Here is a 14,326-nt window from a genome sequence, read left to right as displayed (position 1 = left end):
TCTCGTTGCGCGTTTACGTCTTGATAACGAGTGCGGTGGAAACGGATTCTGAATGAAGCGTTCTGTTCGACGTGGCACACAAATCATCAGCTATATGAGAGTATCGAACATTTAAAACCCGCGTGTGCCTATAATCAGAGCGAATTCTCCGCATTTCCGCGCGATCAATCGCCGTTTCTTCCTTATAAGCGCGCGATTAACGAGATCGAGGCCTCGCAGACGTAAAACGAGACTTATCGAGGGCACTTTTCCTTTCTGACATCTGCTATTATTAAGATGCAACAAAGTGAAAGTCCTTTGTGCTTATTTATTATCGATATCATAAATTGCTGTATGTTAAATACAAAAAAAGAAAATAACATAAGATATGTACAATAATTTGCGTATCATAACATAAAATAATAATTTATTGTCTATAGCCAAAGTAGAATTCAATATATTAGAAACTATAATTTTAGCACAAAGATTTTAAAGGATGAAAAAGGCAAGAAGTGTATTATTATTTATTAATAATATAAAACGCAACATTCTTTTATATCGTGTGTATAGAGAAAAGAAATTCTCATATTTGCATAACGGGAAAATATTTAAAGTCTTTGTAATATATTTTAATTTATGCACAATAATTTTTGCAGAAATCTCATAATCGCACTTTACTAAATTTATTTAGCGCAGAATTATATTTTTAGGAAACTTATAGTCTTTACTTACAAATAGGTATTACAAAGTATTTTGTTCCCTAATGTATTGTTGTTAAACGCGAGAATTTTCGTATCGTCAGAATTAAAACTAATACGCGCGTGTCTCCATTATCATCAGTGACGATTTGATGGTGTCCTTGGAAATTCCGCGCGGAAATGGGCGCGCGCGTCCCGCAATAATTCACTCGCCAAACCGGCCAAACATCGCGACGTCGCGGATACATCTTGCGTCTAGAAAGAGGAACGATTAATTTCGATCTAAGATGCCGCCGGCATGGAAAGTATGCCTTGTCAAGAGCGCTTTGTTTACGGGTCCGAGAGAAGCGTGCCTTCTGGAAACGCGCCAAACCAGCAACGTGTTCTCGAACGACATGCCGTTCTTATCGCTGCTTTTTAGCTATACTTTCACTTTCAGCTTCGGGAACCCAAAGTAGAGAAATGATGAATATACCGATCATTCAAAAATAAATATACTCATATTAGCTGGACAGTATTAACAAACGTAATCGTACATGGGATATTATTATAGGCAAACCTCAATTAATTACCTAGATTTTTTTTAACCAGAGACATTAATAAATTTGCCTTAAAATTATTTCGTAAAAATTTAATAATATAATAATTTAATTATTTATGCCTTAACAATATTTCTATCATCTTTATAACTTTGGTATAATTCAGATATTTTATTACGAGACGAAATAATTATTTGCAAAAAAGTCTGTTGTCATTACATTTATAAACAGGTCCTTAAAAAGTGAAAATTTTATTTTACATGTCCATGTTAGAAACATTGTCGTTTTCCACATGGATTCCCGATTATATCAGATCTCGTCTACACCTATAAATTTATCGAAATTCTAAGTGTTCGGCGAGACACATCGCTGCGAGATTGCCGGTGCTTCTTTTTAAGCCGAGCCATCGTTTTTGCTTTCCGTGCATGCGCTCCGACGAGAGCCCGGAGCCGTCTCCGCTCCGTGATTTATCTGAGATTTATGTATGCGTCTCCATAGATCGTGAGAGAACACCTCTCCACGTGAAAACGTCTCAGAATCAACGGGATCGTCCACGGAAGCTCGATCCGCCTTGATTTGTCGTCGATTCTCGATGCGCGCGAACACTGTAAATATGTAATACTCGATGTCATTCGTTATCCGTCGTCCCCCACATGTCGCAAATGTGAGAAAGACATATGTTTCTTTCTCGGCGATTTCTGATGCTGCTTGGAAAAGCTGTCATCCGGTTGTTTTTTTTTTTCTTTAGTAATAGAAATCTAGACTCTAACGTCAAATTATTTAACGTTTTTATTATCTGTCATCTATCACATAAAAATTTTTGAAGCACATTATTCTCCTATGTTTTGAAAATTCTATTGTTCGCAATCATACTTTATTTAACACTAAACGCAATTTATTTCATATTTCATTTGTCTTATCCCGTACAATGTTAATGTTCCTCACCGAGAAATTTTTGCGGTGAAAAAATGTAGACTATACGCGTCTTCCACGCGCTTCGGAAAGTCGCGTGAGAATTCTATCTCCCGAAATAGAAACCTCGTTCGCTTTCATCGGCGCGTATCGCACGAGAATATGTCGAGAACGCGAGGGTTCCACGAGCGGAAAAGGAAGCGGCGCGGTGCGGCTTGGATGCGCGCCCTCGGCTGCTTTTTCGAATACCTCGGCGCTGCACGATCCCGGGTAATCCTCTCATTCCTGAAAGAGGCGCGAGCGCGAGCTACATCAGCGCGGTTGCCGGGATGCATTCCTGCACGAGCGTATTTCAATATAAACAATTGGCGAGCGAATTTTCCTCGGGCCCCGCGCGCGCGCGAGTGATTTCTGGTCGACGTGACGGCGATACTTCTGTCTGCGATCGCGACCCCGCGGCCTCTCGGCGGCTAAGACACTCCGTTTCTCTCCCCTTTTTCTCTTCTTCGCTGCCTTTTTCTCCGCCGCTTCTTCGCCTTCCGTGTCGTGATCCTCCCCTCGTCTCTTTTCTCCTCTTTCTTTCGGAATTTTATGTGTAAATTTCTACTCTGGACCGTAAGAGAGGAGAACATTTGCGTCGTATTAAAAGTGGTTTATTTGGAAACATTCAGCGATATCTAAAGGTTAATTAAGCAAATGAAATAATGCTCATCAAAATGACTCCTTAGCTAATTTTAAGCTCAAATATTCTTCTTGGTACGAAAATGGTCCAATAAATTCATATTTTACTGCAAAGCAACGATATTTTAAACTTTTAAACAAATTCTATCCTCCACAGAATTTATTCCTCGCAAATATTTCGAAATAAATATTAATCATAATTTTTAATGAATCATCACAAAGTTACAGAAAAAGAATCTTGAAATAAATTATAAAAAAAGAATTATAAATAAAAAATTAATTATAAAACGAAAGAGTTGTCAAAATAAAATAATCAAAACAAATCGTATGTAAAAAGATAATCGCGAGTCTTAAAATAAACTAAAGAGTTAAATTTACTGAGAAATGTAATAGTATGATAATTTTTAATTAACTACGCTTTATGCACTAATAGATGTGTGCGCGATCCGGCTTTAGTAATATAGCATGCGTGAAGAAAATCGCAGGCTCGAGGTTTACGATCTCGTAAATGCTGCGCAAGGGTTAGAATAATCAGTACACCGGTTATACTTTGTAACGTGATATTTTCTTATTATAACATCTGCAAAAAAGACCAGTCGCGTTACATCTACAACTCCGTACATACCGCCGTTATGCGTCTCGAAACAGGTTACATCATCATCAATAATGCTTTTTATTATTCGTCGTAGCGTGTTCTACGCAACGCTACGATACAATATATATATATATATATATATATATATATATCCACATTTTTTATATATATTTATTTATATATATTTATATTTTTTCTTTGCAATTCATTTATATATATATGTTCATATATTTTCATATTTATATATTTATATGCATTCATATTTATATTCTTTATTTATATTTATATATATATTAATTATTTACACGTCTTTTATACAAAAAGTTTTCACGACTTTATACATAACTATATGTATAAGAACGTCACTCTCTCGCGCCCTGACGTACCTACACACACGCATTCGTTTATAATACATTTTTGAGTTTCGTGAGCAACCGTATCATCGTGCGAGCACCTCGAGAGGGATCCACGTGAGAGATGGGAACGCCGTGAGAATGTATCGACAGGGACTCGTTACACTTTTATGTTTCAGTTGGACGGAATAGTGAAAATCAAAGTCCGTCGCGTGTACTATAGTTTCTTTAATAAATATTGCGATCAACACGTATTAGACTCTTCTCCGTGCACAAATATAGAATATTATATTACGATGTAAAATAAATTATAAATCCTAAATTAAATAAAATTCGTCAATTTTCTTTACAATTTCAATAATTGCTTTAAAGCGAGCAGCATAAAGTTTTGTATTTTATCTTTATTACATAGAAACATAAGAACCTTTAACAAAATAGCTATATTATTAGATTCTACTTCCGTAAACTCATCTTGCGTTTTCTGAAACGAGAAATTTTTTGTAACACTATTCCATCCAATATAGCTGATTTATCCGATCGTCATCGATTCCTTCCATATTTCGACAAATGACAATCACTATCACTTTCTGGTGCTACTGAATGAGCGAAGGTAAGAAAGGCGAACGTAGAGTGTACAGAAATTATGGTATCACTTACAAGCGTTTAAGTACTCGATGTATGGTAGTGATCGTCCTTTTCCATCAGATCCGAGTCGACGCTTCCTTATCTCGCGTATAAGCCCCTTATCTTTCAAATGGCATATCGTTTATAAATTTAATTTAATCAAAATCCATTCCAGGAACAAATCCAGGTTGTTCCTAGATTAAGAAAAAAGGGGTAGAACTGTATTTAATTACGTATAGCTATATATAAGTTTGACGGTGAAACTTAACGGAAAATGGGGGCAATATACCCGCGACAAATTATATACCTATTTTACGAAAATCTTGAAAAATTGCGCACTAATTTCGATAATGCGGAACTCATATATTCGCGAGCAATTCAGCTACGGTATATATCGTCAATTGGATCCCGCTCGAGAAAACCCAATCGCAGAATTTCCTTTAAGGAACGACCGCTGCTTAAACATATTAGAAATATCCCATATACCCCTAAAAAAAAAGTGCTCCACTAAGTAACTAGCTCGACATTGCCACATTTACTATAACGTAGTATTCAAATATCTCCTCTTAATATCATTAAACAACCCTATACAACGCGCCGAGTCCGTTGTGCTGTTGTTGTGTATACAATATATTGTACAATATATTTATAAGATAGAAAAAGCACCGTTTTTCGAAAAATCGGGTTTCATTTTTGACATACATATTATCACATTATTTTACGATCTCGTTCTCTCTCGTTCCACACATATACACATACGTATACATACATTCTCGTGTGTTCGCTTTCTTTCTCTCCCTTAATTTTTTCTATACGCATAAACACACACACATACACGTACACACGTGCACACACATTGAAATTAACACTTACACATACACATCTCGCAGCGCTGTTCGCATTTTATGCCTGTTCAACTCACAGTTATCCTATCTTTGTCTGTCGGAGACCCAGCGACAAGCAATATCGAATATTCCTCATATTTCAATCAAAAATATATCTCGATATACTTCGTAGCGTTGTTATCCCAATTTTAACCCGTTACATCCTAAATTGAGATATTTCCCAACCATATGACATTAATCTTGCTTAAAAGCATTCAAAATTCGCGAATTACAATGGGTTTAGCAAAGGAGCAACAAAACATAAAAAAGAAAACTCCGTTAGAAATTATATTAATTATAAAAATAATTAATAAAATATATAATTTAATTTAATAAAATAAATAATTAATAAAAAAATAATCAAATATCAATGTATTTTTCATTTCTAATCTACATTATCAAGATATTATCCCAGTCGCTCTTTTCATAAGCATCATTACATTTTTTCCATTATACACTTCAAATGTATATTTGCATTTAATAGTCTTATACATACCAGGATGTAACAAGTCGTAAATTGTCGCTTTTTTGTACAATTAAACAAATCATAGAATCATCCGTCGAGATTTCTAGCCACACTGACAATCGGAAACGATATTTAATAACGCGAAATGTGTTATTGCGAAAAATAACAACGAAAATTTAGCGCGTTTCGCCCACGATCGGAAGTTCGTAAATTCGCTCTATTTAAGCATCTAACAAGAGAATCTAGCAAATTAGAAAGTTCTAATTTTAATGAAACTTTGCATATATGGAATAGGTAAATAAATTTATAAATTTTTAATAGGTATCAAAAAACAACTTGAGAAGTAAAATCACACCTCATGTGTAAAGCGGCTTTCGCTTTTTCCCTATATGCTATATGTCGCCGAAACTATTCGACATATATATTAAATATGTTTTATGATAAAAGCATCTCTATTTAACCACACACAAATAACATTCTGAAAAATTTTTTTAAAATTTTTAAAAACTTATTCCTTTGCATCTTTTATATAGAAAAATATCTATTATGTTACAGTAGAGTCTCTCTAATTTCGACCGGATGGGGCGATAAGAGCGAAATGCCAAAATTATGAATTACCCCCACCACAGAATGGACTGCCAATCACCGTGTACTTGCGGGAACGCGTGATATGGAAGGGGCACGATAGTGTTTATTAAAGTATGTGTGAAGGAATGCAAAGATTACACAGGGGACCAAATTTAACGAGACACTCTGCTGTATAATATTATAAAATAAAAATATTTTTATTTTAAATAATCTTATAATTCTTTATATAAATTTGTAATTGTAATTTTCGACTGAATCAAACAAATCTCAAGAATTTTCTCATTTTTTGATATCTCGAATAGTTTTATAAAGATATATATATCGCTTTGCATATGAGAAATAATTGTTACTGTTTTTTGGCACCAACTGCAAATTTCTAAATCTATCTATTTACATCCATTTACATGTATGCAAGTCTCCGGTAAAACCCGATTAAAATCCGAATTTCCGAGTTCGCGAGGTTCTTTTGCCGGTACAACAAGGATAACGACTTACCCTACCGCAGCGTGTTTCCTCAGGACATCTCGTCTGCTCGTCTCGGAATTATCATCTCGAGTCAGCTGTGTTCCGAGTAGTCTATCGATTGATCGGTCGACCGATCGCGCGTGATTGCCGCGGAATTAATCATGACGCGATGATGTGACGTGCAATGGCACTGGCATACAAAGAAGACGTTATATCGCACTCTCGAGTGGTCTCGTCACGTACGCTCTTAAGTAACCCAAGGTAAAAATATCGTATTTACAAGATACATAATATTGGCTGTATATATGATATCGCGGTATTGTCATCCAAGTTGAACGTCACGTGTGGAATTTTTGTCGTCGTTCGCTGCATTTCTTTCTTTCTCTCTCTTTCTCTCTATCTCGAAGCTCCTTTTCGAGAACGATCGTCGTCGGGTTAGATGAGACATCGAAAAATCGCCGCCGTAATTCTAGTACAAGTAAACGCGATCGCGTTAAACGCACCTATGTTCGCAAAAAAACGCCGCTGTTACAAATGTACCATTCGCGCGAGCGCGAAGGAGCCTAATTTATCTCGCGCGATCTCATAAGTTTCCTTCGTTCACGCCGTAAAATGCAACGCGCTTCGCACTTTACATCCTACTTACAACAAACAATTTCTTTTTATATTTAGTAAAGTCGACTCTTGTTCGCTAAATTACCAGATGTGCTTGACGATGCCCGACTCTCTTAGCTCCTATCTAAAGTACTTATACATAAAAATTTTTGTACAAATATATTTATCTTTAAATAGACGAACTTTTCGATAATGTCGTGTACCGCAGCCTTTACAGATCATTCGTTTCTTAAAAATAAAACAAAATATAAAGCGGATTTGACGAGACATCCGAGCGACTTCGGAAAAGTATAGCGAACAACTTATAACAAATAACAAAAGTGATCGAATTGTGTTTATTGAATTGTAATATACGCATAGCTAAAAAATCGCAAACGGACGAAAAATGGAAAAGAAAATGCGCAATACAAAATTATTAAAATTCGTTCAAAATTATTTTCATATATAGCGATTAGAGGATTTTACTAAAAAAAAAAAAAACTCTTTTAAATGTATTAATAATGATTTTTCTCTTAATATTAAATACAGAGCTCGGATACATTATCATGCTTCGATTCATTATGTAAAGTATTAGTTAAGATTATGCAGAGATTTAATAATTTTAGGAAAGGTACTTTTCGCGAAAAACATGAGAATTTTAAATTCAATAAGTGTATCTTTATATTAATCCGAAAAAAAAAGAAAATTTACACAAATAATTTACGAAAATATTTTATTACGAGACACAGGCTAAAGTTTCTGATATTCCAAGAAGGTCTTAATAACGTCGTATAATCGAAGAATTAGGATACTCGATCGCGTGATGACTACGCGAAGATAACCGAGGCAAAATCATGACTTACCGCCGGTAATCCTCGAAGATCACGGACGATTTCGACGAAAGGCGACGTCGTGCGGGGATTTAGATCTGCGATCTGTGCGTGCAGGCGCGAGCGTCGTCCGACCGAAAGGGGATATTTCCGAAAGAATGTTTCACGGGCTATGAACTTGGAGAACGCTGCAGCCTCGTATGAGAGGCGTCAAGACGAATGACTAAGGCCCATGGCATGACTCGACTAATAGCGAGTACTCGACGCGAAGATTGATTCGAGATAGCGATGGGAGATCCACCGGCTCTCTCTCCCCCTCATCGTTGATTATAAATGCTAATTTATGACTTCTTCACGCCACGCTCGTCTTTCCGCTGTCTCTCTCTCTCTCCGTCTCTCTCTTTATTTCATTCTTTGCTACATAACAAAACGCTTATCTATCTATCCCTTCTCCCTTGAGCCCCCATATCTCTTTCAATCTCTCTTTCTCTCTCTTTCATTTTTATTCATTCGCTTTCTCTCGCTCTTTCACTCGCACACGAAACAACTATGACAAGCTTTCTTGCATGTACAAATATCTCCCTCTCTTTCACTCGACCACTTTAGTGAGTACCAAGTTTTAACGCCCATGAACGTTCTTGAGCGCTCGGGCCATTCGGCGCCTCCGCGATTTTCTAAATGAACATTTTTATTACGTATTTTTCTTCTTGTTTTCTTTTTTTTCTCTTTACCCCCCCCCTCTCTCTCTCTCTCTCTTTTGCCTTTCTCAGCACGTCACCGAAAATTCCTCTCCCTCGGCGAACAAGACGATCGCTCCTCATTGCACGCCCAGCACCTTTCTCGCCGCTCCTTCGCCCGCATTATCCTATCACTCTCGGTCGAACTGCGTTAATGATCTCGCTAAATTCTCCCCAGCTCTCTCTCGCTATCTATATACTGTAAAACCTTTCTTCCTTCATTCTTTGCTTCCGTCGATTCCGTCCTCTTTCTCTTTTTGACGTCGAGTCTACTCAGGGTCACAAGTCTTTTAAATTCTGACTGATATTCTGATTCGTCGCGAAATACCGTGCCGATCTAGCGAAACGCGAGTATATAACAAGTATCAATAACGAGGAATATTGTCGCGTCACGCTGCTAAGAGCAACGCGGATACGTAACCGGGTTAATGACGACGTTGACAAGAACGACGAGTCGACCTTCGACCTCGAGGCCTCGCGACAACGAGGCCGGAGTCGCGCCCACTGTGTCCGCCGTCCTCGTCCCCCCCTCTCCCCCGTATATTTGGGATTCGCGGCGTCGTCCACCCATCGTCCACCCTCGATGTTTCTCTTTACTCGTACGCGAGTCGGGCCCGCGAGTCATCGTCGGGCGCCGCGATACCGCTGTTCGACGTGTAATATTATGCGGAAGCTAGCTGCCGCCAGACAGAGTGTCACATCGTGGATATGTAGGGCCAGTTGAAGCTGTTGCCGCTCAACAGCATGTCCCTGATGAGCGTCTCGATCGGCGTCTTGCCCACCAGCCGCACGAAGAAGAGCTGCTCGATTACCTGCGACGAGACCGTGCGCAACGACGGCAATCGCAGCAGCAGTTTGCCGAACCTTGTCGGCTGATTCGGGTACTGGGTCCGGCAGTACTCCTCCAAGGCGCACTGCGATTTTTCCTGAAGGGACTCGATGTGCGCCACGTCCGAGAGACCGCAGGCGTCTGTAACAGAGGACCAAAGAGAGAACGTTCAGATACACCGCACAAAAATTATCTTCGAACGTAACGAAGGACGATTTCTAATTCAATTCAACTTCGAAACAACTTCTGCAATAAGCATGCGACAAATTCCTGCTAATTATAAAATTATATAACTATTATATCTTCAATATGATGCTATCAACGTTATATTATACCTTGACTAGCATATTATATCTTCACGGAAATTATTATGTTATAAAATTTCTTTTATTATTTCTCTACGCATTATTATTACTAAATTTTAAAGTGTCAGATAGCGAAGCAGATATATATTAGTCTTCATTACGCAAAGTATCGTGGTACAACTGAAAAAGGTTTAATTATGCATGAAAAAAATGTATAACATGGAATACAATTATTTCATTTGAACGGCTAATATCGAAATATTCTGTAAAATATAAATATATGTTGTAAGGAGTTCGTTTCTTCGCGCCTTGACCCTATAATCTGTTGCTCATGTTCAGATAGAACGGCAGCCGACGGTAGAAAATCTCAGTTTTTCCGCTCCGAACGTTTTCTTCGTTAGACGAAGCGTATCTCTCGATACGCGCGGATGGCGATAACTGTTGCCGTTTAATTTACGTGCGCAAAGGAAGCACCTACGCTTTATTATCGCGGTAATTATCGTTGTTGCCCATTAGCCAAGGCATGATTAGCGAGCCGGCGAACTCTTTTCTCGACGATCGCGATTAGAAGGCGAGAGGAAGAGTAAAAGAAGAAATTATACGTCGAGCAACGACGAGTGGATGATCGAGCTTGTAAAAATATTGTCACAATGGCAATCCGGAGATGGCGTTTCAATCTGCTGCGTCGAATTCATCTGCCAAGATTGACCGCTTAATTTTAAAAAGTTCTGCCGAGTCAATAATTCTCTCGGAATTAGTTGGCGCAAGTGACTATATTAATTAATCTGGTACAAAAAAATTTAATCCAAAGTAAATTGATGAATCCATCGCATAATAGATTACAATTACTCTCAGCTAATTTATTGCGCAAATAAGAAGGAGCGATTTGCATCACTGTTGTCAGGCCCGGACGACGTGCTATAGTAGGTGACTCGTCATTCCAAGGGTTAAAGCCCTTGTCAAGTTGCAACGGAGAGTGCAACCCTCCGACGCGACGAGAGTGAGATTTATGTTGGAATGCACGTGCCAACCGGAGACACCGCCGCGCCGGTGCAAATGTCAAACTAATCACATGGGCCATCTGCTCACTTCGGCTTACCCGTGAAACCGCGCCATTGTTTTCCGGAAAATGCAGTCTTTTGTTCGCATAGTGGAAAAACTGAAAAAAGAGAAACGATGCATGTGGTCTGCCTAACCCGATAGGGTGTGCCGCGAGAATAGCGGTATTACCTTTATCTTAAATGGTAATTTTATAATCGCTTTTATTTAAATAAAATTTTATTTAAATATATAATAAACTAGCTAAACGTGTTTGCACATAGATATAGATACTTCTTTTATTAACATGGAAATAATTATCTCTTATTAGACAATTTTTTAACCATATAATATACCTAATTAAGCAATATGTTTTTATTACTGGGAAATATATCATAAGCTTTAATGTTAACTAATCAGCATCTTGACATCTTTTCCCTTGTTAAATTCTTTACGTTTTTCACTTCTCATGAAGAATCTTCTCAGTGTATGATACACAATTTTATTTTTCGCACGTGGTACTTCAATATTCTTTTGCAGTTGTAAATAAAGTCATAAATTACTTTTTATCAGTCATCAGCACATTGAAGTGCTAGTGCTCATCATTTCCGTACGTCACTTCGTCATGCACGTGCGTGTTAAGGCAAACTTCATTATCACATTTCTAAAAAAGGGGGACTACGTGCAACAGTGGACCAGGACGAATCGCTTTATTGGGAAACGCGAATGTGCGTGTGAGAAATCGGGATTGCTGTCCGCGCGCATAAATCGACGGGGATGGCCGAAAAATGAGCATGCGTGCCGAGGGTCGGTGCGGCTCTTTTTGCAAAACTCTCGAACGGAACGGGCCTCGTCGTTCCTCATTACGCGCGATCCTCGCACGCGGCGCGTGCATAAACGCATCGCAGACGTCAGATTCCTTTGTGATGAAGTCCACGTGCGCATAATGGGCCATTATAAGTACGCAGGAAAATAACGCGATTCACGTTTGTATTTCCGAACGAGATCGTTCTTTATGCGGTGACGACGTAGAAACCGGGCGCACGAACGAAATTGTCCGCGACCGAAACCGGCAATGTTTGCCAATTATTTATTGGAGCAGGTAAGCACAGCGAACGATCGGACACTCCGGTGAATGTCCACCGAATCTCCACTTACTAATTTCTGCGTTATACATCATGGTATAATAATAATATAGAATGGTATAATAGTAACGGATGTTCAATAAGGAAACAACGCTACATTCATTTTAATCTAGTATATAATTACAAACCGCGCGATTACTACTTATCGAGGAAAAATTAATTGTTAATGAATTATAAATAAGCTGTTACTAACTTATTGATTGATATTATTAACAAGTTGAATTAAAACGTGGTTGTTTAACTCAAAAAGATTGTAGTAATGTTTATCGAATCACATTTTCCTTCGTTCTTCCTGTATCTACAATGAAAAATAGAAATTATTGTTAAATTTATTTAATAAATTGGTATAACTCGTATTTATATATTATTAATTATTTAAAGATAATATTTGAATAGTTTGAAATCGACAAAGAACGATTTGCTCAATAAATATGCTTCTATCATATTAAATATGTGCTATATCTAACAATAAACTCATTCGTCGCACTTTGCCGATAAGACTTACGACACAATTGTTTGCATATCATTGCCAACGCTCGAGGGAACACGTTGTCTTACGAGATCTTAACAGATCACTTGCAGCCTCTGCTTCTCAAGGAGCAACACACCGCGTCGCAGATCAATCCTACGGATTGTATAAATATGCGTGAAAATTAATTTCTATTATTATACCCGTTATTATTACCCGTTGTCGAGCGACAGGTTATTTTCTGTTTATGTTGCATCCACGTTGCGTCGAGGACACTCGCATCGACGATCGCCGTTTAATTCCTAGAGCATTTTATCGAGGCATGGGCGATCGTTAAATGCAGCTTCGGACGACTGGTGTGCCGCATAATTATAATCTTTTTTATAATACGAGAGGGGTGCTCCACATAAAGACTTGCAAAACAATCCTCATGCAACATCTTTTTTTTTTGCAAACGTTTGGGTATAAAGAAACGGAATGATAATCCGACTGCATTACCGCCGGACAATTATCATAATGTAAGTCTGAATTGCATTGTCATGCATCAGCTCCAATTAACTTTGATGGTCTTATGCGCGACTCAATATGTTTACTCCACACACACACATCGTTACTTCAGATAATTAAATTTTTTATTGTCCTGCGAAACAAAAATTAATTGTTGCGCATGATAAAATTGAAAAAGTAACAAAAGAATTGCGAAGCGCATCAGAAAGAATTAAATGAGCTTTCGTTATCCAGATAATATATCTCTAGTTAGATTTTTTATTATACCTTTTAAATAGCATTTATTAAACAGCTAAATTATTGTAAATTTTTCAACTATATTTCTACCTTGTTAATAATTGTCGCGGGACGCGGCTGGAAATATCAATTTGTAGATTGAAAAATCTGAAAATTATACGTGACAATTGTTTAATAATTTCTAATCCTCGACATCTTCTGCTTAAAAGCTAAATGTTAAAACAATCAGAAAGAAGTTCTCCCCTCTATTTCTCTATGTCGCAATGGTGCTGATCGACGAAATCCGAGCGCGATCCGCCGCGTATACCCGTATCAGCCTCGATCGACGAGGTCTCAATTAAAGAGACCGCGAGGAATCCGCCAACGCGCGGCCAATAAACAAACTGTCGGATTGGCTCTGTACGATGTCGTCAGCGCCAATTCACCGCATCAGTTCGAATAATACCGTTGAGTGGCGTCTCTGGTTTCCTCCTCGCGTCGTCTCTCGTCTCGTCACATTTTCTTCTTCTCTCTCTCTCGTCGCACGCGTTAACCGCTAAATGCTGTGGCGCCTCGTTGACCGAGCACCAACATAAATTGACCAATCTTCAGTAGCGGGGTCCCTGAGTCCCATTGCCGTCTTCCACGCTGCCGCGCTGGGACACACCTCCTCGGGACCCCCCGCACGCTGGATTCGATTGACTGACATTCGACCAGCTATAGCTATCAATATTGCACGAGTTGCGTAGCGATATTGAATCAATTATTGATGGCCTCGCGATGTTTTAGCATTGGTAAGCTGATTGGCGGTAGGGTGATCTCAAAGGAAGATCTCGTTCCTAAAGCAAAATATCTAGAATTCTTTAAAAAGA

General features: G+C 38.3%; 1 protein-coding gene across 3 annotated transcripts in view; it reads right to left on the bottom strand.

The window, feature by feature from the left end:
* Positions 1-3,352: 3,352 nt before the first annotated feature.
* Positions 3,353-14,326, bottom strand: part of Svp (COUP transcription factor 2) — a 190,045-nt gene continuing 179,071 nt past the window's right edge. For all 3 annotated transcript variants that reach the window (XM_077419569.1, XM_077419567.1, XM_077419568.1), the window contains exon 4: positions 3,353-9,915. In XM_077419569.1, the coding sequence (XP_077275695.1) occupies positions 9,641-9,915 (275 nt within the window). In that variant the 3' untranslated portion in view covers positions 3,353-9,640. The remainder of the gene's footprint in view (positions 9,916-14,326) is intronic.

Source organism: Temnothorax americanus, unplaced genomic scaffold, assembly GCF_048541705.1.
Source record: "Temnothorax americanus isolate GAGA-0224 unplaced genomic scaffold, ASM4854170v1 Scaffold56, whole genome shotgun sequence".
Classification (NCBI taxonomy): domain Eukaryota; kingdom Metazoa; phylum Arthropoda; class Insecta; order Hymenoptera; family Formicidae; genus Temnothorax; species Temnothorax americanus.
Note: the sequence above shows the minus strand (reverse complement) of the source record. Positions and strands in the feature narration are given on the sequence as shown.